Source organism: Lepeophtheirus salmonis, chromosome 8, assembly GCF_016086655.4.
Source record: "Lepeophtheirus salmonis chromosome 8, UVic_Lsal_1.4, whole genome shotgun sequence".
Taxonomy (NCBI): domain Eukaryota; kingdom Metazoa; phylum Arthropoda; class Copepoda; order Siphonostomatoida; family Caligidae; genus Lepeophtheirus; species Lepeophtheirus salmonis.
In genome coordinates, this window is record NC_052138.2 from 8391474 (window position 1) to 8419108 (window position 27635).

Here is a 27635-nt window from a genome sequence, read left to right on the forward strand (position 1 = left end):
TGAGTTGAAAAGAGGATTGACCCACATTTTACGAACTGAGATATTAATGAAAGAATTTATTGTTACTTGCATAAAGGGGGTTTTATATTCATTGTGTGCTTTATTTATTGAATTATTTTTTGTATCAATTAAATCCTTAATTCTCATCAGGCGACCTTAATAAAATAGATGACACAAAACATGCATTTTAGTAATTGGTAGTAAAATAGTCAAAAATAACACGATAAATATATAGATCATCCATGGAGTATTCAATAATTGCATGGTCCTCATCCCATTATTTAAATCCTTGATATAAAGTTATTAATCTCATTTTTAGTTTGTAACTCGTACCAAATTGCAACTTCTATACAAGATATATATATATTAATTAGGGCTAATTAAGAAAAAAGTCAAATTATTATTGTGTCAAAAGATACTTTAAAGTTTTACTAAACTAATTTCATTGATAAAATTAAGAACTTTACTTTAATTAGTGATGTAAATTGTGTGTATTTTATAGCTTTTCTCATTTTTTTTTTTTTTTTTAACTGGTAATCTTAAGAATGAATTTTCCATTCCTCAGCAGCTATTGTCATTATTATTTAACTCCTGAGTAGTAAACATCTTTTTCTACTACATTCAATAATTTGAAAAAGCCGATTTAACATTCTTGTCTCCTAATAAAAGACGCAGAGTAACATTGTGGAAGTGTTACGGAGTTATAATTTCTATAAATCCTTGTTGGACTCAGAGTAGAATTGAGGATTGGTATTCGTATTCCTCTATATTTATTTCTCCTTCTCCTCCCTTGGCACAACAGACTATAACTAATCTAATGAAACGTCATGACAGCTGAGCTGCTCTTCTATAAAACAGCTTTTTTTTAAGTCAGGGTTACCATGTCGATTTTTGGTTTTTTTAACATCTCCAAAAATACGCTCCATTTTGATCACTAACAATAATACGGATGAAAATTATGCTTTCTAAAAATTTAAGACTTTTTTCCAAATCGGTTTTATGTCCCATATTAAAGACTGATGTATCCTTCTTAAATTATTATGTTAGTTGGATAACGCCATGATATTTTGTTATTGAAAAGGTGTTTGGAGTAGACATGAAATTTCTTAACAATACAATATTTGCTTCAATCTGGAAATGAAGTAAAATGGCCTGCGCATTAATAATTTATCAAAAATAAATGTGGGTCTCAGTGGGCAGGATGAGTTGAGAAATTATGAATTAGATGATGTCATGATATGATTATATAATAAATTAATAATGGGGGAAAAAATGTTTGATGCACCATATGCAAGTATGACTTGTAGATTCTGTTATGCAATTCCTTAGGTATTATTTAGCACATACATTGTACAGCGGCATTGTCCTTTTTTATTATTCTATAAATAACTATTTAAAAAAAAACACTATATGATATTACGTTGGTTGTGTCCAAATAGATTCTAAAAAACATTTAATTAGATATGTGGCTGTCAACACAAAAGCAAGCTGAAATCATTTTTCCCAAAATTGAGGGTGGATTATATTTGTATTCTTCGACGAATCATCCTTCATTTCTATCAATAAAGTATTTTTATTAACCCTTTGGGCACGCTGCAAATTGCACTGAAAGTGGGCAAAACTATTTGTCGTAATCAAAGAGTGAGACATTGATAGGTTTTATTTGAAAAGTCTCTTAGATCTAATAAAGATTGGTTTGTATCAGAAGCCTCCGTAGGATTATATATATAAATTGGGGGAAATTCATAAAAAAAATTCACATATTAAATTTGTCAAAAAAAAAAAAATCAAATCAAAAATCCACTGCTATAGACAAATAAATATAATTTTATGGAAAAAAATTCAAAAGTCCACAGTATAGTCAAAAGCTAAAATTCCATAATTTGGCGAAAGGAGCTACAGTCCCTCCAGCCCATCCCCTGGGACGCCCCTGTGTATGTATGTATTAATTTAATTAAATTAAGATTTTTCTTTGATTTATTTTTTTATGTTTGATCAAGCTTATTTTTATGTGGATGTACCACATATATGTGAACTTGCTTATAGATGCCTCTAATTAAACCCTCTTGAAATGGTGGGTTTTTAAGGCATCCTCATTAGTTGTGGAGGATTATATATATATTTTTATATTTTGGTCGTCTCTACATTCATTTTTTTTCTTGTTTCCTTGATGGAAAATTTTAAGTCGTTCAAGGTTCTTTCGTTGTTAGTCTTATCATCTAATATATTTTTCATAGAAAAATGCCTTTTTTTAAATATATGTATTGTACAAGTTGTAACCTGTATAAGCAGATTGTAAAAGTTACTATCAAAAAGTTAGATGAAGAATTTACAGTGACAAGGTAATACTTGAATATTTCATGGATGGTAGATATTTTATTAGTGTACTTTTTGAAATTTACATATTAATTTTAAAAATGACTGGTAGTGTAATTAAATATGATGTTATGATACGTATTAGTTCCAACTTAAACAATCTGCTTGTACAAGTTATAACATATACATTAGTCTTGAAACTCTATTCGAGACAAAAAAAAAATTCATTCTGGTCTCCGATATTTTGGTCCAGACCACAATCTCAGACCGAAATTTAATTGTTTTCAAAACAAGTACCGATTTTTTTCGATCTCCATTTATGAACCAATTCCTGTTTATTGGTCGGTACAAATATAATTACTGCAACTCATTTAACTTCATATGACATTATTGTTGGTCCATGTTCACAATTTTGAAATACAACTGAGTTTTTCAACAAATCATCTATATCGAATTTTAAATGAGTGATCCAGAGCGAAGTTTTTTAAAAGACCCAATTAGTTTGGTCCACTTAAAATTATGGGAAGAGGCCACCTACCCTCCCCCCAACAAATTATCCCTGACCACTACCCCCTGTAACCTTTATCCCCCATCATTATTATTAAGAAGTACAGTTAGTAAATGATAGAGGGCCAAAGTAATAAATGAATGTTATGGTTGTTTGGAGCGGTTGTTGAGCAATGAAACTTCCCAGTTCGAATTGGAAAGATATTATGAGCTCTATAAACCATTTAAATTTGAATACTAAAATAAATACAGATTTCAATTAAAATAGATACTTAGGCTGATAGGCATGATATATAAGATACAACAAATATGTATTTATAATAATGCATAATTTAATTTCCTTAATCCCATGACAAAAAGTTGGTAAAACATTGAGTTTTAGTAGGTTATTTATACGATGAATTTATGGATTGATGATATTGAACGAGTATACACATTATATTATAATTAATATCTGAGAAGGATTTTTGGATACCTCCTTAAATACGGTGAAATAGAGTCATGCATATCCAAAATAAATAGGTTAATTATATCTAATTTTTAATATATGTGTTTCAACATCACAAAAATCAAATCCAAAATCTTCTCAAGTAATATCAACGGTATATTTGTAATGGAAAGACTCAAAATACTGACTTAGATGTATATAATTGTTATATCATATTTGATGAGATATATTAATGAATAATAATATGTATCACTAATATTCACATCATTAAGTTAAATCAAGGACTCATTGATTAAATTAATAATTACGCTTGTATAGTTGTTAAAAGCTGGAATATTTGGATGTATAGGTGCTATTTATTGTAATAGTGGGTGAAATACTGGGGGGTAAAAGGAAGTAATTGATCGGGGGTTTAAGAGGCCTACAACCAAAATTATAATAGTCTCAGAGCGGTCAAAACACAACACTAATATATATAAATAGTGATGTGTCGTGAGCTGAATTTTGCTGCTAGAGTATTTTTGAATTTATAAAAAATCACTAGATGAATTACGAGCCATCGTTGTTACTCGATAATCTAATTGGTATGAAACTTGCAAATTTTCCGTAATTGATAATTATTGTGTGTGATAAAGACAAATATTCATTGATTTAGGGGGACTACAGCCCCTCCACTCCACCTTCTGTGGATGCTCCTGACACTACCTAACACTTTTTGTACACTAACAAATTCGTCAGTCAAAAATCAAATTTTAAACAAGAATATCTGAAAGTTTGTCATTTAAAAATTGTTTTTCACTTCTTTGATTACTAATAATGAGATTCACATCCTTAACTGGCTCTGATGATGCGGCGTTCTTCCTCTTGTGGACTCGAAACTTTTTAAATCCAATTTAAAAAAATACATGCTTTATATTCTCAAAAAAGAAGAAGGGAGTAAACTTAATTTTTTGACGAGTTACAAGTAAATACTCGCATTTTAGACACACGAGCAGAGTCTTTTTTGTTTGCTTCATACAACTTGAGTAGCAATGTACGAGTGTTGCTCGTGACATATGACTATATATATATATATTATAACAACGAAATCCGACCCCTATCTACTTTAAATTAGCATAAAATTGTAATTTTTAAAGATTTATTCAAAAAACAAAAAACTTAAGCAATCTAAATCCCTGGTTTTCATGATAATAACCTATGTATATACACGTGGGGTTCTTCCATAGATAAGTTTCTCTAAGGGAATTGACAAAAAAATTAAAATTATATAATTATTTGTTAACTCATTCATCCACTCCCTATTAGCCCTGGTCCTCTTCTCTCTTTCTTTATCCCTTCTCCTTCCTAATGTCCAAAATCTATGGTTATACGTGCATACTCGTCCTTGGGAAAAAGTTACTTTTTTAAACTCACTTTTATAGTCGTTATTATAAATGTAAAAAAAAAAAAAAGTATATTTTTTTTATTGTTTAGTTGGAAAGTATGACGAGGCAAGAAAATCAAAATTTCTGTTATTTCATTCATTATATGTAGTTATTATAATATTATATTTATTCTTACTACTAGTTCCTTGAATATTATATGTACAGTACATACACACTCTAATACGATTTCTGAGCAGGTTGCTTCCTTCTTTTGTTTTGTGTTTGTGTAAAAAAATCCCCTTCACTCATAGTATTCATCATATGGCTAAAATCACACTTTCACATACATATTTACAAAAACAATTAAATAATTTGCTCTTTTTAATTCCATGCAGGACCAATATGAGAACATAGCATCGCATACTCAAAAAGGAATCGATTTCCTGGAAAAATACGGGCATTTTATCGATCAAAGATGCAAAATCGAAGTTGAATACGCTTCCAAACTGAGGTAAGAGACGGAATTTAATCATCATTAAATGTGTTTCGTTGGTCCTGAAAACTGCAGTTTAGTCTAGGCCCAAAAACTGTCAGTTATAATAGTACTAAGAGTCTGAGGAAATAGTTGTTTCTAAGACTGGATTGAACCGAATAAATAATGACTACCACAACACATTACCTTAAGAAAAATAAGAAAGATATGTTGAATAAAGATAACATTATGCAAAAAAATTATGATCTTGGAGCGCCCGCAGGCTGAACCCCATATTTAGTTTTTTTTATTTAGAAATGTAATAAAATAAGCAGGTTAGGTTTTGAATATAGATTACAATAATATTCCTATTATTAATAAGTATTAAAAACCAAATTTTTAAAGGCCAAACCTGTAGATATTGAAAATTTTAAGGGTCATTTTCGTGTTCTACGGCTTAAATAACAATATTAAATGTAAGTTTCAGCCTGCAGGTAAAAATGCTGTTGCATGGTGTAATCTATGGAGAAGGAACATTCCTATAAAGAAGGTCACTAGGGTCAACTTTTTAGATCGTGAGATAACTTTATGTATAAAATAATTAGTAAACACTCAAACGTAGCTAGTCACTCAATACTTAGATGTTCTCTCCTCAAGAATAAGAAATAATAGTAATAGGTTGAGAAAAAAAATTTAATATGGTATTTTATCCCGTCGCTAAAGCTCATTTAAAGTAACATTTATTTATTTTTAAATTCTATATAAAGTACTTCCCGCTTTTCTTTTTTTTTTCTTTTTTATTATGAGTTGAGCTAAACGCCTGCGAGATTTCCTTCTTTTTATACAGTGCTCCATGTATATTGTACTCCCTTATTTTTCGTTATACTAAATTGAATCAGTAAGCAATTGACTTTCACGACAATTAGCAAGATTATTTGCACAAGAACAGATGTTTCACTCAATTAAGTCAAATTGTATCAACTAACTGAATATTTAAATTGAATCTCGTTGTCACATAATGAAATGCCCAAACTTCCTTAATGATGCATCCTTTTTATATAAGGAAGCAGGAGTTTAATAAATACCCTGGAGTACAATAGTGTACATAGTGTTGTGGTCTTGACCGCCTTATCCAAGACATTGAAAGAGTCTAGATAACTGTTTCTTAATCCTGTTGGCGGTACTGAGCCCCACCAGTTTCATTTAACTATTCCCAAACCCTTCTTAATTGGTAGAGTGGAGTGTGTCATCACAAATCATGTGTGTTTCCACCTCCGACGAACCCCTGAGACTGACTCGCCGAATCCAGGTTAAGAACCACTGATCTAGATATGGGCTAATCTTCAAAAATTGATCTCGTGAACCACATCACCACTAGCTCAGGATTAATCGAGTTTATATTGAGAAAGATTGGAATTACTTCTTCACAGTAACCATTGTTGTGGTTGTTTTTTACAGAAGACATGTTAATATATGAAATAGCGGTTCACAAACTTTTGATACCTGTCATCCTTTCCTAAAAGTTTGGAGCCCAAGGGTCTGATAACTTATTATCAGCAGTTTTCCTTCCATTTTTTTGGAAAGAAATTGAAAAAAACAAAACATAATGAAAATCCTGTAATTATTTGCTACTGTCTGTCGTGAACTCATGATCCATAGGTAAGACACCTGGCAATACGCATTTGTAACCTAAATATGTATGTGGGAGGGAATAAGAAAGGGGATTTCCACGTGTGAACACGTTGAATATTTAATAGGTGATTATGTATTACAAATTTAGAAAATATTAACCCTTTTATGATTATTAAAAAAAAAATACAATCGTCAATAAATGGTGTAAAGCCCACGAAATGTATGTATACTAGAGTTTCTTGGGTGTTTTTGAAGGGTTTCATCAATTCAATCATTTTTATGGGTTAAATTCGAGATAACAATTTCGAGTTCGAGATTTTTTGAGTTGAGTTGAAGTAGTGTTTGGTTTAATTTTCGAGTTTTGAGAATTTACTCATAATATGTTAATAATGTAATTGTTTCTTCTTTTTGATATATTTGTCAACTCTTCTTTTAATAAGTAATGAGGGTGTCTGTTCGTATTTTATTACTGTCCTTTTGAGGGATACTAGAAATTTGACTAACTGATCGAATTTTTCGATTTGTTCTGAGTATAATTCGAGTTCAAGTTAAATAGAACTTTCCCAAAATAACATTTCTGACAAGTAATGATCCGAAAATTGTTAACTTTAGTAATGTGATGTTGCTGTTTTGTTTTTTTCCGAGTTTCTAAAGCTCAAATCCAACGCTAGTATTTATTATTTCATTCCGGGGTCTCACTTAAACATAATTTGTCGATCAATACTAGTATAGGCAGTGTTGTGTGGGAAGTAAATCGTGAAAATTTTGATCGGTGATAAACCTCTTGAAGCTTCTCAAAAAGTACACAGAGTTACGCTTTGAAACATTTAACATTTATGAAATATATAATTATTATTCAAACCGGCTCTTGGTGCCAATAATAGCTCAATCCGGGACCTGAACGTCTTACGCGTGTTTTAACCAAGTCCATGGGCATTCCTTTTCACAGAAGCCTTCAAATTTTCAACACTTACGTGCGGAGTAGTACAGGCATACTTCTCGACGGTGCCCTAGATGACGTAGTCCCTATGGGTTACTTATACTAGGAAATGGCTGGTGGAATTATTGCATTTTTTTTTTTACAATAGTTGTTAATTTATATTTCCAACACCTGGGATGAAAAGTTCCGGGTCTAACCAAGAAAACACTTTTTTTTCGAAATTGGCTTTTTTATTTCATTTATGGGGGAACAGTTTGAACAGTATTTTTCCCCATCAAGAGGCAGTCTCAAATTAAAACAACAAATTGTTTTTGATCCATTGTTATAGAAATAATTAAAGTAGCGTATCACTTAGCACAATATCTCACAAAATTAAGAACAGATTGTCATGAAATTTAGACAGCTGTTTGGTACACACTGAAAATGAGGTGAATTTAAAAAATATATATGTAGCACGGTCTATGAGAATCCTCGTACTTTCCAGCCCATGTGTTAGATAACTCCTGAAGAAAGTAATTCTTTCAAACATTTTAATTACTCTCACTAATAACCTTTATATTAATTTTCACACAATTTGCTTCCTAACACTGCTCCTCATGCACAAGTACATAAAGGCATTCAATACCCCCATGGCTATTGATCAAGGATGTCATTAATATTCAGTTATTATTAGTAGAGGTATATAATTTAGTATATGGTGTGGTCAAAACTCTTCTTTTTGTGTGTGTTCAATCATTATACTATCATTCACCCAAAGTCGTCCTTTCTGATGTCCTCATCAACCAATTGTGGTCGATCCTTTTATTGTTATTGTTATTGCTAAGACTATTATGATTATTGTTCAAGGCACCAGATGTTCTCATTTCTCATAGCCCTCCCAGTGCCTTTTTTTCTTTTCTTCACGTATATAATATGTATGTATTGATTAAAGGTAAGCTGGATTTTTTTCTTCTCATGGGGTGTGTATCTATACATAACTAGGTAGGCATATAGATTGTAAGCACTAGGTATCTACTATAGATTTCCTCAACCTCTTTATTCATAATCGTCATTTATGAATCTTTTGTGTGTATAATAAAAGAAAAAAAAGTGATTTCTTTTTGCCCTTGAACTTATCATAATTTATTTTTATTTATTTGAACACATGCATAACAATAATTATCATGTAAGAAGGTGCAAAACTGGTTCTGCATTGTATTTTGCAGAGAGTGAGGGAGGGGAAAAAATGCAGATATGAGGCAAAAGAAGCCATTATTATTGTTAAAAAACAATGATAAAAAATTCATGGTCAAGTCTGCACTTATTTTATAGTCCTATGTTTTTTAGTTATTTTTTTATTAGGAATTACTAATATGGGTCAAGGATAACAGAAAAAACATTGGGCTCAAGTCTTTCTCTCCCTTTTAAATGAGGTCTAGTTCGTTCGAACTATTTTTTATAGGAGATTTTTATAGAAATCATCTCTAGATGTGTTAAGTAAAAGATGCCCTTAATATATCTGTGTATACTAGAGTTAAACATTTCCCGGTCAATTCTGCTTTGAGATAGTACATATTATATTCTATGAGATTTGTTACAATTTATTTTAAATAGTAGGCTAGCTAGTCTTAGCTATACTATCTGTAGAGATACAAAAATTATTCATATTTCCTACTTTAGAAGGAGAAGTGATAGTTAATTATTCATTTGTGTGATAATGTTTTGTTATAGGTGATTCATTAGGCATCACTGTTTGTGTAAGTACACAACGTTTATACTGCAAAATAAATAGTTAAAAAGTTTATCAATATATATTTAATTTCATTATAAAATAATTAAATCCAAGATTTCCAGGGAAATATTTTCTTTCTTGATAATTTATCGTAGGTGTAAAACCCTGAGGAAACAGGATCTAGATATCTCAAGAGATAAGTATCTACCTATAAAAGATGATAACTACTGTTGAGATTCGGTCCAATTTCGATTTTTTTTTTTTTTTTTTTTTTTTTCAATTCGGTCTTATACTTATACCATCCTTATTCGAATTCATTACAAAGTGAGATTTTGTTGCTGTATGCATTTAAATTTTGGGGCATGATTCCATCATTTTTTCCAACAGAAAACAATCATTTAAAGCTTTTAACAGTAATATGCATTCCATATTTTGATTAAAAATTCCAAAGAAACATCAATTTTAACCAAAAATAACCTATAAATCTCATTTATTTATATACTATTAAGGCCAAATGGCTTGAGTCAAAATTACCTAGTCCATTATTACGTATATTGACGTATGGAGAAGGAAAAAACCGTCAAAAATGATTAAATATACATTTAAAAACATGTAGTTAACATATCTCAGATTGAGAAAATGCCTAGTTGCGTCACTTTTGCACTAACCGTGCCATATAAGAATAAACTAATGGCTAAATAACATCGGTATAATTCTTTCAAAACGATGTGCAAGTATGCTAGCTCATAATTCCGGCATTGTGCTGCTATCTACTTTCATAATGCCTACTATATGCTATTTAAAATGTCTGGATGAATTACTCTCTGTGGAACTAAATGAAAAGTTATAAAAATTCATATTCCAAGTATAATGAACCAAAAATGTTGTCATCTTATGATTTTATTTATACATTTTGTGAACAGTATTATATATATTTATATATAAAAGAGTTTCCTGCTTAATTATTCAAAAGCAATGCGACTCTTGGATTCCGGAAGAACTCCAACAGTAGTGGAGGAGGAAGAGTTGACCCAATTTTTATGATGAACACGGCATAGGGAAGTTAAGTAGGAGTATAGATGTTGTAGAGTATTGTGGGGTTGTGGCCAGGGATGATAACATCCAGGATACAGGAAATATAGTCCAACGAGTAAGAGTATCTATAATGCGAATACATACATAGGTATAGAATGACTCACATTGACTTAACAAAAACTAGGAATACTAGTTTTATTTATGTAGTGTATAAGTTGCGGTTTTTTTACAAGTTTTAACTTGAATACCTAATCAAATTGGAACCAACAACAACAACAAAAAAATTGAAGATTTTGCAGTATTACTTGTGATAAATTGAATATTTTTATATATCTGTGATTCTCAACCTTTTCATCACTGTAAAGCCCCTTTTTACAATTATGTATCAAAGTGGAACCCATTGGCCTCAATCCTAGTTCTTCAGGTCTTCTTGACGTATTCATCCGAGATGTCAGCCTTTAGGAAATTCACATGAGAGGTGGTGCAGGCCTCAGATACTATAGTCAATAGAGATGGAGTCTGTTGAGAACAGAGGCCACATTCACCAAGTTGTCTTCACACCACTTAAAGAGTCCTTGTGGCCTGGAGCAGAGTCTTACTCAAAAACATAAGTGCCCTTGGAGTAGTTGGACTTCAACTAGAGAAATACCACTGCCTCTATAACGTCAAGGTACACCTCTGCGCCGATCTTGAGACCTTTTGGAAAACAGGAAGTATGTTGTCCTTTTTCAGTTTCACCCACTACTTTGAGGCTTCCTCTTAAGGCCCTTGCTATCGTCCTTCATCTTTTTAACCTTGGACTTGAGACCCTTGGAGCAGGGGACAATGTCACAGATCTCGCCATGACTCATTCCCAAGTCAAGAAGCTCTAATACACGATTTCTTTTGTCAATATTTTTTTGTTGATTTACGGGGGAAATCGGTAAAATTCACTGTAGTTGTATAATTTTGCACACGAATAATGATGTCTATAAAAAAAATTTTGACGTTTATTTTACAAAAGATATTTATTGATTATTGATAATCTTGCGTAGCCGCGTTTGGGAATCACTGTCATAGATGGGCAATATATTAATGATACAGTTTCACTTTTTTACTTAATAATTACTCCGACATGTTCTGTGGCACAAATTAAAGTTCCAATGTCCATAGTTATATTACTCATGAAATGCTTATTTTAAATATATATAAATGAAATGACAGCATCAATGTCATATAGTTGCTAATTCAAATTGTAACTTGTTCAGAAATCGCAGCTTGTACACAACATTTATATGAAAAAGATACTCACGGAAAGGGTTGTAAAGATAAAGATGGATGCGTATATCCATGGTTCGATCTCCAGTTTTGTTCAATTTCTTTTATTTCTTCTTTCTGATATTGTTGTGGAATCAGGAATATTTGTGTTACTTAGTTTCTGTATTATGTTGTCTGTTGTTTTTATTGCTGCTGCTACCAAGGCAACACGATTGTTGAACAGAGAGAACGAGAGTTGTTCCCCCTTCCCACTCTTTTTCTGCTCCTATTATGGTATATCGATTCATTTAATTAATACTACTTAACCTGCCCGTCTTTTTTGTTACACATATACGAGGAAAAAAGTTATGAAAGAATTAATTATACATTGATGGATTCTATTTGAGAGGCCCCCCAGATTAACCCATTACTGCCCGACGTACCTTGAGAAAAGTAAAACAATACATTTTAAGTGGCTACTGTTTTTCTCCTAAATCATTTACAATGTTTAAGATAATCTTAACTCGTTAATAAAATAATGTCTATAAATGTAAATAATGTATAATGTCCAATCATTGTTGGCTTACAAATCCTGATTAGTAAAATGGATTTGATATTTATAAACATGGTTCTAATATTATGTTCAAAAACGGATCTACGTTCTATTAACTGATACTAATGTCTATATGAATTATTTTTCTCCCTCAAAAAGTATGTAACATTTTTTATGTTCCTCGAAGTACGTGTGGGTAGTGACAATAAGAAATTCAGTATAGTATTCTAATTTATTGACTTCCTTGGACTTGAAGAATAAACTAGCAAATAAAGGCATTGGTCGGTCTCCTTGGAACTATGAAAAGGAACATACTTCAAGGTCTGGATCTACCTAGCAAATCAGCACTGTCCAAAATGTAGAAGTGATATATGAAAACCATCTATATACACCATTATTTAGAAGTAACCGCATAGAAGGGCTCTGTCGGTGTATTTGTTGGGTTCAACTTTTTAGAGCCTTACCCAGTTGGAAGACCAAAAGAAGTAATCAAGTATTCCATGCTCGAACTCTATAATCAATTATTCAGTTCACATGTTGCATAATGATGTGGCAAACTACTTAGTATTAAGAAAAATAAAGAGATGGTACTGGACCATATACTATTCAATTGGTTGCTAAATGTAATGATGGTTCAAGCATGAAAACTCAAAGTACATGCCCATAGGACCCATATGCAAGGGCAAAATCGATTAAAAGTCTTATTCGAGATCAAAAGAATCTCATATTGAATTATTTATCATTTCAAATAATTTTTAGGAGTATTGGGCAGTAATGGGTTAAGTCTGATAAACCAAATGAAGGTTCTAAACTATAATTAACATGATTCCTGGGTATTTCAACTCATTTCATAAATTTAAATACAAGGTCGATCTCCTCCGTGGCGGTGTCAGTACGAGAAGGCTTTATAGACTGTTGGCATCTTCATCCGAACTCCCTGCAATATCAATAAGTCAATTACAGCCTCATACAACCAAGAAAAATTCAAAACTTCAGCTGCTAAAATACAGCTGACTTCTGGTCTGCTTCCATGTGGCCCTGACCTCAACCTCCTGTACTTAGCAGTTACGGGTGTCGTGGAGAAGAAAGTCTGCCACTTCTTTAATCCAAATTTGGATTCGCTCCGAGCTACCATCAGGTACGCCATGGGCATGGCCAATCTGTTCGCCAGCGTGCGTAGGCTGTTATTGCTTTGGAAAGAGGAATTATTGAAGGAAAATATAGATAAATATAGCATTTAAATATATCACAAATTGGTTTTTGTTGTCTTTTCTCGATTCCATAAAAATTCCGTTTTTCGTAATTTAGTCATGTTACTGAAAGTTTTGGGTCTTCAGTTTGTTACTTTAATATTCATTAGAATTAAAATATAGTGACGAAGGTCCTACTATGTGTAATTAATGATTAAAAAAAGCTAGAAAATTATATCTTTCTTTTCTCTTCCCCCCATCCCAAACAAAAGTCGAGCATGTGAATTTTCCTTGACGACAGTTTTGTTTTATATTTTTAGTCGTAAAAGTATTGACGTATTGATGTGCTAATTTTGATACTAAAACCCGTATGTAGGCAGAAATGCATCAATTGAGTAAATATAGAATAAAGAAATAAAACAAAATTCATTATGTAAATATGTTGTGCCTTTGAAATTTGATCTAATAGCAAGGCTTAATTAATTTTTAGAATATTTATTTTTGTGGTTTTTTTATATTAAGTAAAATTGATATAAAATCTATGTATATTTAAAAATCCAATATTTTTTATTTTTCGCTTATAATATTAGGTTATTGTTGGGGGTTTTTTTTTGGGGGATAGTGGCTATTCACATAAAATAAAATTTTTGTTAAAAAAATTCAAACATTATTATATTTTTTTTTAACAAAAGAAATTGTTTACTAATAAAATTAGTAAAAGGATAAATTCCTTAGTTTGGTGGTTGGGCTACAGCCCCTCCAGCCCAACCCCTGTTTGTATATATGATATATAAGTTTCTCATTCTAAACTATTTTCTATTTTTTTACAGACGCCTCATCAAAACCTATTTACCCAAGAAGAAAGAAGAGGAAGACTATCAGTAAGTCAAATTCATTACAATATTTATTATAAAAAGCTTGTAGTAGGTGGAAGAAGTAAAAAAGAAGAGGGCCTTGAGTAACCCTCAATTAGATATTTGTTTTTGGATTTGTGTGTGTGTGTGTGTACAAGCGTTAAGAATACAATATACAGTGTGTATTGTCTGCACAAATACTTGTTGATATTGACCTAGTAATAGGAGGAGAAGGCAAGACATTCATTCAATGGTTGTTTGCTTGGCTTTTGGCTTTTTCATGATCATCAACATATTAGAGAGAGAGACACACAGAGCAGTCTACCTTGCAATTCTCCCTACCTTTTTTTTTAAATATTATATATAAATACAAAATATAAAAGTCAAATCATCATTATCAAAATTATTATTAGTGTTGGGATTCGGTCCAAGTCCGATTTTGAACGATATTTCGGTCATTTTCAAATCATTGACCGAGTTGTACAAATATGATTTAACTTCATATGACGCTATTAGGGGGGCAATGTGCATCATTTTAAAACCCAACTGACCTAATTAACCATTCATCTACAGGGTGCGGAAGCAGATTTTTAGAGTCAGCTAATAATAAACTTTTTGGTTCAAAAACCCAAAATTTTATTAGCTTATTTAAAAGTGTACGGTGGCTGAAGCTGGTACAGGATTTGACAATTATGTCCTCAGGGTAGTTGGCCCAGAACTTGGAGATAGTTGACTTCAGGTCATCCATATTCTGGTGTGGTGTTGCATCCGTAATGCCTTCGACGGCACCCCCACCAAAAGTAGTTAAGGGGGATTCAAGTCGGCGGATAACGGAGGCCACATGTCCTTGGGACAGAAATCAGCAAAGTTTTGGACGCAGAACTTCACGTTCTGGAGGTCTCAACGTCCATTGGCCAACGTTCTTGCCATTCTGGATATTGCGGACGATCATCACATTGACCCCGACAATGGCAGTGATGTTTTTAGGGCTTTATGTATGTCAAGCAAGTCTGATACACTTTTGACCCCTATTCACTCATTTGGTGGCTGATTCAAAACAAAAAATGTATCAAAACAAAGCTTACTTATTACGCAATCACATGACAAAAAAAGTAAGAAATATCTAACTCTAAAAATGTACTAACATGCGATACAAACGATTTGAAAATGTTGCTCCCGTATCCTGTATAGAATGGGTCTAATCCAATTTTTTTGTAAGAGCGATCCAGAAGGTATTTTTCTTTGTCGCTGATCTAGAACAATCTTTTTTATTTATTTTAATGTTCCTTTAATTGGACAGATGGAGTTGCACTCATAAAGTACAAGCAATGATTATAGTATTTCAATTACTCCATTTGACCTAGGAATAATTGTCTTTGAAGTCCATATACATAAAGTATATTTCCTTTTCTCTGAGCGACTGAATATCGAACCTACGCACATTGAGTTCAAGAGAACAATTTTTACTGAGCGCTTTCTCATTTTTATTTAGGGCCAGTCCAGACCGAACTTCTTTAGAGGACCGAATTAATTCGGTCCTCTAAAATTCATAAACGGTCTCAGTGCGAAACCCAACACTAATTGTTATCAATGGGAGGGATATCTGTATTTTTTATTTTTTTTACATTATTGTTATTCCCATTTAACTTGCCGTTTGTCCGCATTAATGATAAATGATTATATATTTACCTGTATAAGGGTAATATACGTAATTACTCATTTATGATTAATATTAGTCATCCCTTCCCTGATTAGAAGAGGTTCTCCTTTTAAAAACAAAGCAAAAACGACTTGTTCTATATTTGTAAATACATAATGAAGGCTGAATAGTTTTTTTTTTTGTTTTTTTTCGTGAAATGGTGGATATGTAATTTTATTTAAAGCAAAAAGAATTTTCTTCGATTATTCTTTTTATATCCATGTATAATCATATATATATATATATACATTTATTTGGCATTTAGAGTAAAATGTAATATTTGGCATTTATCGTAGAGTTAGTTGACTCATTCTCCATATATCCATTAGAGCGGATTAATTTTCAACTTTTTACGAATTTTGATTACGGATAAAGTGAAAAAAATTTCATAGGGCGTGAAAATTACCTATGCAAAATTGCAATGTCCTTCGAGCTCATATTTAGGCAAAACCAAACTTATAGATACTAAGGGGAAATTTTTTAGTTATTTTTCATAAAATAATTTTGATAAGACATTTTTTAACCTTTAAAAAGTTTTTTGTCTAAAATTGTCCTGTGAGAGGGAAAAAAGAAAAAGTTGGAAAAATTTGTTGATCCATGTATTGCGTTCATTCTTTTTTTACATTTTCAAAAAAGACAGATAAAATTTTCTTATGGTTATTCTTTCTTATTGCTCCATAGGGTAGCTTCAGAAAAAAAACAACTTTATTAATGTTTTTTTATAGTTTTGAATGATGTCCATCATAATTAATAAAAGGAAAATTATGATGAATGATGTATTTTAATCTTTATCGACGAAATAAATAACTTTTCTCCTTTCTAATATTAAATTAGTGGTGATACCTATAGATGACATTGTAGAAAAATGAAATTTTGCAAGGGTATTTTTCTTAGCATATCTCAACTTTTCAGTAATAGCCGTAATCGAAATCCGAAAAAAGTCGAAAAACAAACCACCCAAACTCACATATATTGTTTACTAAAAAAATACTCTTATATATAAATGAGTTTCCGTCAGAAATAAAAAATAGCGATAGGTTTTAATTTAATTGGCAATTTTCAAAAACATATACTTCAATGGTGCTTGTTTTGAACACACCATAAAGTATGTACATATTTTGACCAGTTCTGTTTTAGAGTGTTTTCACTCTATGACGTACTCATTTTTGGGAGCCTAAACAATCAGGTTACATGGAATGAAATACCTTATATTGCATTAAGATGACTTGGAAAATGGTAAACCACTGGAATATGTTTGGATATCAAAATGGGACTTATAAATAGAAGGACTGAAATATTTATCTTGTATCAATTAGTGTTGTGTCGGTCATTATTTATTCGGGCCATTCCAGTCTTAGGATCGGTACTTAAGACAGTCAGTCCTTGGAATTTTTCATAAAAATTTTGATGGTTTATTAATCCAAATAAGATATATGAAATATGTATTTAAGATTATTGCACATATCTTGCATTTTTTTTTTTTTTCATTATAATACGAACATATTTTATTATTAGTTAGTTATATTATTTATTCAATGATATAACGGAATAATTTAAAAGAAGGAAAAACACCGGCATTGACGTCCGAGAGATCGATTTTACTTTCTGTAAGGACTGGACTGGGCCGGACCGTAGTCATAAATATGGACCGACATAACACAAGTATCAATCTATCTCTCAAACGTCTAGCTTTATTATGCATATATCAGAGACGTAGGCGTTGTTTGCATGAATATTAGGACTTTTCTTCATCGCCTTTTTTTAAGGAAGGTCAAATATTATGATTCACATATTGTAGACCATACATAAACTGTCACTTTTGCAAGAATAAGATATTTTAGTCCTATGATTATCCTACTTTAATCGTTCCAAAACAAAATTAGGTCGTTTCATAGGGATTTTCAGTACCTATTAATTTGATTTAATTAAAATAGCATCTAGTTGTATTCAATACTGGTCTTTAGTCTTTTTTCGTCATTAAAATCATTTGATAAAGTTTATTCAAGATTAAATGGGAATATATCAACACTGAGCCTCCTCAATTAGGATGGAATTTTGTGATGTGAGTGAAGACGCTTTATTAGAAGATGTAGTATTGAGCGTTTTCACGGACGTCATAAATTGCATCATCATTAAAAGAGACGCCATCTTTGGGGCTCAAATTTGATACTTTTACTATATAAAATGAACAATACATCTTGACTAAACTCCATTAAATGGGTTTATGATCATAAAAAAATTAAGCAATTAGATTGAAGGCTACTTAATGCCAATTATAAACAGTGATATTTGCATTAAATCAAACAAAAAATCCTTATAAAATGTCTAAATTTATACCTTTTTTTTAATGGATCGATTAGGGACGAGAAAAGTGTGATAATTAGGGAAAAATATCTAATTTTTTCCATTATAATGGTTAATTTTTATCTACAACACAGACATGAGATGGAATTGTCATGTAGTAACATATTTTTATACACTTTAGGGTCATAAAAATATATAAAATAAAACAAGGTATTAGAGGGATATATTTTTGATAAATAGTAAGGTAAGTCCTTTTGGTTGTTGGCCCCATTTGGACGTCCAAATGTTTCTTAATATTAATGAAAAAAGGGTTTCATTGTTTTAAAACTTATTTGTTAAGGCGCCCCAAAATTGCTGATGTTAACGTCACGTGAATTCCCGGACAAATAATGGAAACTATGATCTTATTTGTGGTGTCCGGTAAAAAGATTGTAGCAAAGTAGTTGTCGTAAAATCGTTGTGTATTGCAAAACCCTTGGGCCGGAGTGTATTATAGTATATTAGAAGTGGTCCTTGATGTTTATAAACGCGCCGGTGGTGGTGGTGGTTGAAGCCCACCATGTACAATCTGAGGGTTGGAATGGCTTTTGATATATTAGAAAGGTTCAATGAAGCATCTGCGGTGGATTTATTTAAATCATTCAATAGTTTGATTTTCCGAATATGATATATTTGCAATTAAATTGCGCACCATCATATTGCGTTGTTGCAATTAAATAGCATCACGATGATAATACCTACATGTGCATGATTATGTACACGACGATTTTACAGTGCAACACTATTTTGTCTGCAACCTTTTTACCACAGTTATTTTACAGTGAACCAATTTCTATACATATATCTTCACAACAAAATTAATTAAAATGAATTCATTTTGCATTTTCACCCCCCCCTCCTTACCTCAAGACATAATATTTATTTATTATAATATAATAAAAGAAAATAACCATGACGCAACTCTTTTTAACTCTGTAGATCACGAAATGAATTTTTTGACAATTTACATTTTTATATACATAACGTAATCAACATGCCTTGATTGGTTTTAATTCTCTAATTCATTCTCCCCCTCTCCCTCTCTCTCTTTTCTTTTGCACAAGAATACAACGAAGAAGTAATCACGGAGTATCTTTACTCTTTAGTTTTTCCTTTTTTTTCTTCTGTAATTAAAGGCACTGAGGAAGAAGACAATTTAATGATTGGGATTAAAGTCTGTTTTCACTTTTATGTGTATTTATTTAAATACGATAAGACTATTTCCGCTATAGTTGAAAGGGTTTGACTAGTAGAACATGTGTTTGTATACATAGCATAGCGAAGCTCATAGGGACATATTAGTGTTGATACTCGGTCCGAGACCGATTCTTTTCGGTCTTAAAAATATATTTTTACATAAATGTATTTGGACCTATATTTAGAAAAAGGCCCAAAGACAGTTTGTTAACAGAGGGGTTGAAAAGTCCCGGGCTTCACAAATAGAATGTTTTTGTTTTTTTTAATTTGCCTCATTTATAGTTAGTACCAACTAATAAAAAACGACAGCCGTTAAAATTTCATCACAATTTATATTTATTGTATAGTTTGTGAGTCATTGTGCTTTGTGATAGTCTACTTTTGTAACTTCCAAACAATGGATCAAAAACAATTTCGTATTTTAATTTGACACAGCTTCTTGACTGGAAAAGAATTAGATACTCTTGGGAGGTTAATCATTTTGAATAAATATTTTGCAGTAAAAATAATTGGATTTTGGAGAAAAACATGAAATATAATTTCAAAATCAGGGGTTCTCAACATTTTGTAGGTGTTAGTCATAATGAGATTAAGAGATCATCTCGCGGGCCACACTAATGAAACATTTGCTTTAATTTTAATTGGGCAGTAAATCATATAAACATGATAAAATATGTTTGAATATCTTTATTCATATACATATATTTTAATACTAAAGATTTTTAATTTGCTTGTGAATCCTGAGAATCCAGACTCGTTGTGGCAATCCTCATTATTTGATCCTATGTAATCATGAGTGAGTTTAATAGGATATTTATTTTCCACCACATTCATTGAAGAGGAAACAGACTCGCACAACTATGTTCCTCTTAATATTCCACAAACACGAGGAACCAATTGTTTCAGAAGCTCAAATCCTGTTGGCAACCCAATACAGGATTTTTCTTGTAGATGGTGATTTGAACTCATTCTTCAATTCATCATTTGATTGCAGGTCAAACAACTCGAGTTGTAATCCAACAACATTTATTTTATTTAAATAATTGATTAACCTGCCTGTTCCATACGGCATTAGGAAGTTATGAAAATGGGTACTTAACTATTTTAAATACACCATCGCAATTATCTAGGTTTTAAAATATTTGATCAAATTATTTTGTCATTTTTTTAGCTTTTTCATTTTATTATTGTTATTAAATAATTTTTACGGGCCCTATGAAATTTACTCGCGGACTTGTTCATAATCCCTGGTCTAAATGATTGTCCGGAAAAACAATATATCTAAGGAATATAACACAGATTTGACTTATTAATCTTCTTAATTAGCTGTAATATCATAATAATGACTTAGATAGTATATTCTAGAACCTTGGCTTGGCAAAAATACATTTCCTCAGGTATTAGAACCAACTAATCCAATCAAAGGGAAGTAATTTGTGTGTTGGGAAATTTGGGTAGGCTATTATTTCTTGTGTGAATAACATGTAAATAACTTTGAATCTAAAAAGTAATATTTAGTCTTTTAAAGAATGCCTCTGCTTACTTAGATGTTTTACATCTCTAAGAGCTCTTTTTGAGCCTCCTGAACTAATTGATAATCCTACAACGTCATCTACTCTAAAAGGTCATTTATATTTATATAACTTTGAATTACAAGTTAGTCCATTGACAAAGCACAAAATTCTAGTCATGAAACCACCCTTTCATAATCCTTTATCGCTTATTGAATATGGGTGGCAAACTTCAAAAACGCTTTAGGGTCTCCTGTAAAATTTAATTAAAGTAGTCAGATGAATTTTTCAAACATAATTAATGTTTGCATTGTTTTAAGACTTCGTATAATGTAACTCTACAATATTTAAAATTTGAAAACATATCCACAATTCATGTTAAAAATCTGTCTAGACCGTATTTTTAAATGCGACCGATCAAGAACGATTGTAAAATGTGCCTGATCTTAACCAAAATTCTTTAAATGGTGGAATTAGTTAGATTGAACAATTATTATAACGTTCTCAGACCGATATAGGAGTATGTAGACCAACCTTAGTTTGTATGTATGCGTTATTTAGTCCTTGGTTCACCTATTGGGATGATGGGGAATGTCAATCTGTACATACGAGTATATATATATATATTGATTTAATTAATATATTAAAAATAACTTCATTCCTTTGTGTCGTCTCTCCATGAGACATGAGTCTGTCAGGGTTCGTTATTTTCTATCATTTCTTTAAAATATATATATACTTTTTTTATTTGAAAAGTACATAATATATCCTCTAGACACACGCTTTCCTAACATACTTTTGATGATATATTTATCTTTATTAAAAAGAATAAGGGGCGGGGGTACAAAGGAGGGGGCTGGTCATTTGAAGGTTTTTCTACTGATAGGAACCCACTTAATATTATTTTTTATACATTTAACGATGATTAAATCTACTTTCACTCACTCTGAGGAGGAATTAGTTTCTTTTTATACAAAATCTATTGTAGAATTTGTTACTTGTTATCAGAAGCAGGTTCTAAAAATTGAAATTTATGTGTCTTAAACTATCAAATTTTATTACAACGTATTCATCATTTTAATTACAAACTATTATAGAGCAAATTTACTGACGTGCATTGCATCATAATTGAGGAAGACACTTTTGTGGGAGCTCAAAGTTCATAGTTGAACTACATAAAATGGACAAATTTCCAATAAATATTTATGAAACTTTATCAAATGGCTTTAAGAACTTGCAATTAATATTTGAAACTTTTATCAAAAAAATGTATTATTGGAAATTTCATTTTAGAAGTTTTTTTCCAAAAAAAATTAATTTCAACTTTTTTAAAGAAAATTCCAAAAACCAAGACACACACACAAAGAAAAAAATAATAAATAAATATATACAATATATATATAATCCTGCGCCCCTGAAATTAGCATTAAAGTCATTTTAGTTTATTTCCTGTATACATAAATTTTCTCAATTATTATTATTTAAAAGAAACCATAGATCATGGTATGCGACTTAACCACGCTTAGAAAAAGTAGAACTCTTAATATTTTTCTTTCTTTCTTATGGTTATCCAATTTTATATATATATTGCATTTCTAAATAATATGATCGTTAACCCCGTCAGAATAGACGATGTGGTTTTGCTATTATATTATAATATATTAGTAAAACCACTATTGACTGTGGTTGGTTCATTTGATAGTGTTCCTACTACACCTGCTCCGTAGCTACTTGTTAATTTGTTATCATTATCTAACTAATAAGTACTTATTTCCATCCCTCTAGATTTACATGTACCAAAGCTTATAAGAAACTACTCAATGAATTGGGAGACCAGGCAGGACAACATGAACTTATTGCTGAGAATCTGAGTTCTTCAGTGGCTCAAGAGCTCATCACACTAGTCAAGCAACTCAAGGATGATAGAAGAAAGGTAATTAAATATAATATTGAATGAGGGCAGTGGCACGACTTTCACAGTGAGGTCATATATAGATTTTAGTATCCCTACGCCTGTGATTCCCAAACTTTACAACATTTATGATCAACCAAATGATTCATTTATTATTTATGTAATCTCTCGCGGAGCCCTTGACAATGCACTGGGGATCACATTACAAATAATTTTGGATTTTATTTATAAAATAAATTTATGGACCTCCCCTCAGAATATTTTTTAGCACCCCTAGGCAATTGATTTTTTTAGAAAATTTTAGAAAAATTAATTTGCCCCACTAACTTTTGGTGTCCTATTAAGTATTCATTCCAGGTCTATGTACCCCGTGCCTCCCCGACATATTAACAAAGTATTCTTTACCTTGAATTATTTTTATTTATTTTTAGTATTTGGTGGAAGGAGCTCGTATTGGTGCTCAGCTTCAGTCCTCCCTTGCTCTCTTGGCCAAGACAAAAGAAAAGTATGAAAAGGCTTTTGGTGCCTCAGAGCGGGCATTAGAAACGTATCGGAAGATTGACAATGATTTGACTCTATCAAGAGCAGAGGTTGAGAAGCATCGCATTGCCGCCACCACAAAGAATCAACAGTGTGAAGAGGCCAAGAATGAGTATGCAAATCAATTGCAGAAAACGAATAACCTTCAAGTAAGTTTTGTCCTGAAAGTTCCCCTCGGCCTGAGTTCTTGAATTAGCCAAGAAGTGACTATTTTTCCTGTTCAGAACAGCGTCCACTGTGAAGATCTTCTTGTTGGAGATCGACTTGTGCGTGGAGGAGATCGCATACCCTCTGCCATTTTGCTTGTTGCTCCGACACTTTTTGATGGTAGCAAAAATAAAACCAATATCAAATTCTAGCTTTTTGTCAGTTCTTTCGAAGTACAAAATTTTCAGACTTTTATAAATGAGCCTAAACTGCCTCGAAGAGGATTCTGAACTTTGATTCCTCACTCTGTAACCACATTGTACAAATTCCAATTTCTTCGTCGTAAAAAAAATTATTTAATTACAACATTGGTCAACTAACAATTATTGATTGAGTCTATCATTTCATTTTGATCTATTAAAATTACATGGTTATTATGTTTTTATGAGCAATATAACTGTGGGTATTTGAACTATATAATGTGCCGCATAATATTTATATTTAAGTAATTTGTATTAAAATAGCCAAAAATTACACCATTTCGATCATCAATGGAATATTCAATTATTGCATTATCCTCATCCCAATTCCTAAATAATTAAAGTCCTTCATTTAAAATTATTCTTCTAATTTTTGGGTTGCGACTTTTATACATTATATATATATATATTTATATGTACTCACTTATTAATTTTCTTAATCATTTATAATTACAGAACAAATATTACAATCAGTTACTCCCAGCCGTGTTTCAAAATCTTCAAGATTTAGACGAGAGACGGATCAAGTGCATTCAGAATTTTATTAATAAAACCGTTCATACGGAGCAAGATGTGATTCCCATCATTTCTCAGTGCCTAGAGGAAATGTTGAAATGTGCAGACTCCATTAATGAAAAAGAAGACTCTTGTCTTGTGATAGAGCGCTATAAATCCGGATTTTCACCTCCGGGAGATCATCCCTTTGAGGATTTGAGCTCCAACTCCTCCACATCTTCTTCCTCACATAATAATTCTCATGATAGTTCATCTGTCAACGGATCCAATACGTCCATTCAAAATCAGTCAGAGAAAAGAACCATCCTGGGTACAATTACGGGTGGTCGTGTCAAAAAACGCTCTGGTATTTTAGGACTTTTTACAAATAATAAGGTACGAAGGAATTCAGATTATTATTATTGTTATTACTATAATTGTCTTTAAACACTTTTGGTTTTATATTTTGTCATTGCATATTATTCATAACAGTTTGATCTTTAGAGGTTCTTTTTGTCTCTTTTTTATCTCTTTCTTTTTCTCATTATACAACTCATTTCATCACCAATAATATTTGGGGAACTATCTCTTAATGATATTCACTCTAATTCCGCTATTTCCCACTTGTTTTTCCCTCCTATCTCTTCATACATATTTTACCCATCCCAACAAACCTCATTTTCCAAATTATCTTTTGAATTCCAATTCCTTCTTCTTATTTCACATGTAAGTAAATAAACTTCAAAAACAAAAATCGCTTTTCTCTTCTTTTTATAATTGCTTGGCTGTGAAATTTCTTCTTCACATCTTAATATTTAGAAAAAATAATTGCATGTTCCTAACAAAAAAACTCAGGGTTGTAAATCCTAAGCATTTTTGGTATGTACAAATAAAAATTAACTGGTCACCCCGACAGTTTGAAGAATGTTTGAGAGGAGAGCGGCTATGTTGTCATGACGTCTGATTACATTAGCTGCGATATGAGATAATGGAAATAAACACAAATCCCATTTCGTATTGACCAAGAACATAGGCTGAAATTATTCCTTTGTCGATTCTCAATTCTTCTCGGAGTCCAACAAGGACTTACACTTATTAGCAATGATACTAATCGCTATCATTTTGTGTATGTTTTTGTTTTTTAAACCGAAAATCAGCATGGTAACCCTGACAATTTGATGAATGTTTCGGATGACAACAGCTTAGCTATAGATAATTTATAGAGTGACAGAAGTAATGTATTACTCATACGAAGACCGGAAAGCTTAGTCGACTCCTCTATCTTAATTTAAACTTGAAATGAGAATGGGATTCTTCAGTGGTGTAGTCATACAGAGGAGTTATTCAATAAATCCTGCTAAACATGATATTTTTTAAATGGTGTGGTTAGAGGCTTCGATGGTATGATTCCGATGGAATCAGTGTAGATATTGATTAAAAATAACTAGATATCCACTTGTGTTGTTACTTAAGTCGTATGAAAACTTAGACAGGGATCCCGAATCCTGTCGCTGTTTCTTCAAAATAAATGACTGAATGAGGGATACATTTGATGCAATGAAATGTCTTGCCTAAAATAGCGCCATATGAATATAAGAGGGTATTCCCTCTTGAATGGGATCCTCCACCCATGAAATGAATTGATTTTCATGCCTGGGAGTTAAATTTGACTTTTTGAATCCCTCCTTTGCATGATTGTAAGTGTATCCTACATTTTAGTGTAAGAACAACAATATAAGAGTTTCTAAGGTCCAAAAGACACACACAATTCCATCAGTAAAATATTACTTCACAAGAATGAAACATTTAAATGTGACTGCACCTATCTGCTGATTTTTTTCTGTGTCTTGATTTAAGAAAAAATATACATAAGTATAATTATATAATGGGGGGCGGGGATACAGCATTTAACGTGATCTTACGTGACACTAGCCCCCTCAAGCAATTTAGCTATACTTATCTGCGAGCTTAGCTGTCATAACGTTTGATTAGATCAGCTACAAACAGTTGCAGCGAGGGGCGAGGAGGACATAGGCAAGAATTACTCCAATGTCGATCCTCAATTCTACTTTGAGCCCAACAGGGACTTACAATAATAACTCCACTACAAATCATCTTTTATGAGCTCATACTAATATTTTAATCAAGTAATAGAATATAATTGAGTTGAGACAACTTTAGTAGAAAAATAAATTGAATTCTCAGTACTTAAATAATTATTATAACAGCTAAGGAAAATAAAATTCACTGCTTATTATCCCACTAAAATCATGAGCGTTACTCTCAGTCATTCATCAGTACACACACTCGTGGTTATACTTAAAACTTTTCTCTTCAAGACTCAAAGCATAATTATAACAGCTTTAAAAAATACAAAACACTGTCCAGGTTGCAAATAACAAAAAAAAAACACACCTCACATGCTAAAAGTACTTAAAATTTACAACCCTACACAATATTTTGTCTTGTTGGACATTCTACATAAATCTTATATAGGTATGCACAATATACCAGGTATAAATTTAATTATGGCTCACTTTAGATAAATGAAACATTTTTACCATTATATCTTAAACATTTACTACTAAACATCTCATCTTTCGTCCTTTTTAAGAACATTCAAACTTGATGCACGTTTAGTATAGGACCTAGTCTCAATGTGCAGTAATTAAGGGCGTTGGATTCAGACGAGGATGGATGTCAATAAAAAGCATTTTCATTCTAAAATTTATTGGTGGTTTTTAGCAGTATGGACAGACCAAGGGCTTGCTTATTGTAGCATTGATGCGCAGAGTATGGCTGAGATCTGATTACGGGTTTTGTTTGGTATACACAAAACGCGTTGAGTTATTTGATTTTGATTTTTTTTTGTTCACGCAGATCAATAGTTGGAGAATGAACTTATTATTAACAAAACTTTTGGATTACAATACTTTAAAAAATCATTTAAATACGTTTGTCATAACTAAATTTACAACCTATATACACTCCCTTACTGTAAGCCCCTTTGATGACTTGAATCAAGTTGTTATATCGTTAAAATGACTAGTCCAGGCAATTATATAATATATAGTACATATATCATTTGTTTTTTTCTAAAAGGTGTGCTATTAGACTCATCAATTCATTTGCATGAAATTCTACGCTACTAAATATATTACTTCATCATGTACCTAATCTCTTTTTATATATACATACAATAAAATATCCAGATCAAAGGTTACATCATGGTTGTTTTTTCTGATTATATTATTTTATTATTTTGTTTGGTAT

General features: G+C 31.6%; 1 protein-coding gene and 1 long non-coding RNA gene across 3 annotated transcripts in view; one reads left to right on the top strand and one right to left on the bottom strand.

Moving 5' to 3' along the window:
• Positions 1-27635, top strand: part of Cip4 (formin-binding protein 1-like Cip4) — a 61832-nt gene that overhangs the window by 26951 nt on the left and 7246 nt on the right. For both annotated transcript variants that reach the window (XM_040718434.1, XM_040718436.1), the window contains exons 2-6: positions 5031-5146; positions 14235-14285; positions 22794-22941; positions 23352-23609; positions 24324-24758. In XM_040718434.1, coding sequence (XP_040574368.1) covers positions 5031-5146; positions 14235-14285; positions 22794-22941; positions 23352-23609; positions 24324-24758 — 1008 coding nt within the window. The remainder of the gene's footprint in view (positions 1-5030; positions 5147-14234; positions 14286-22793; positions 22942-23351; positions 23610-24323; positions 24759-27635) is intronic.
• LOC121123315 (uncharacterized) lies at positions 10273-12015 on the bottom strand. The gene is made up of 2 exons (XR_005865973.1): positions 11717-12015; positions 10273-10550 (listed from the first exon to the last, which is right to left on the bottom strand). It is a non-coding gene; the product is annotated as an uncharacterized lncRNA (long non-coding RNA).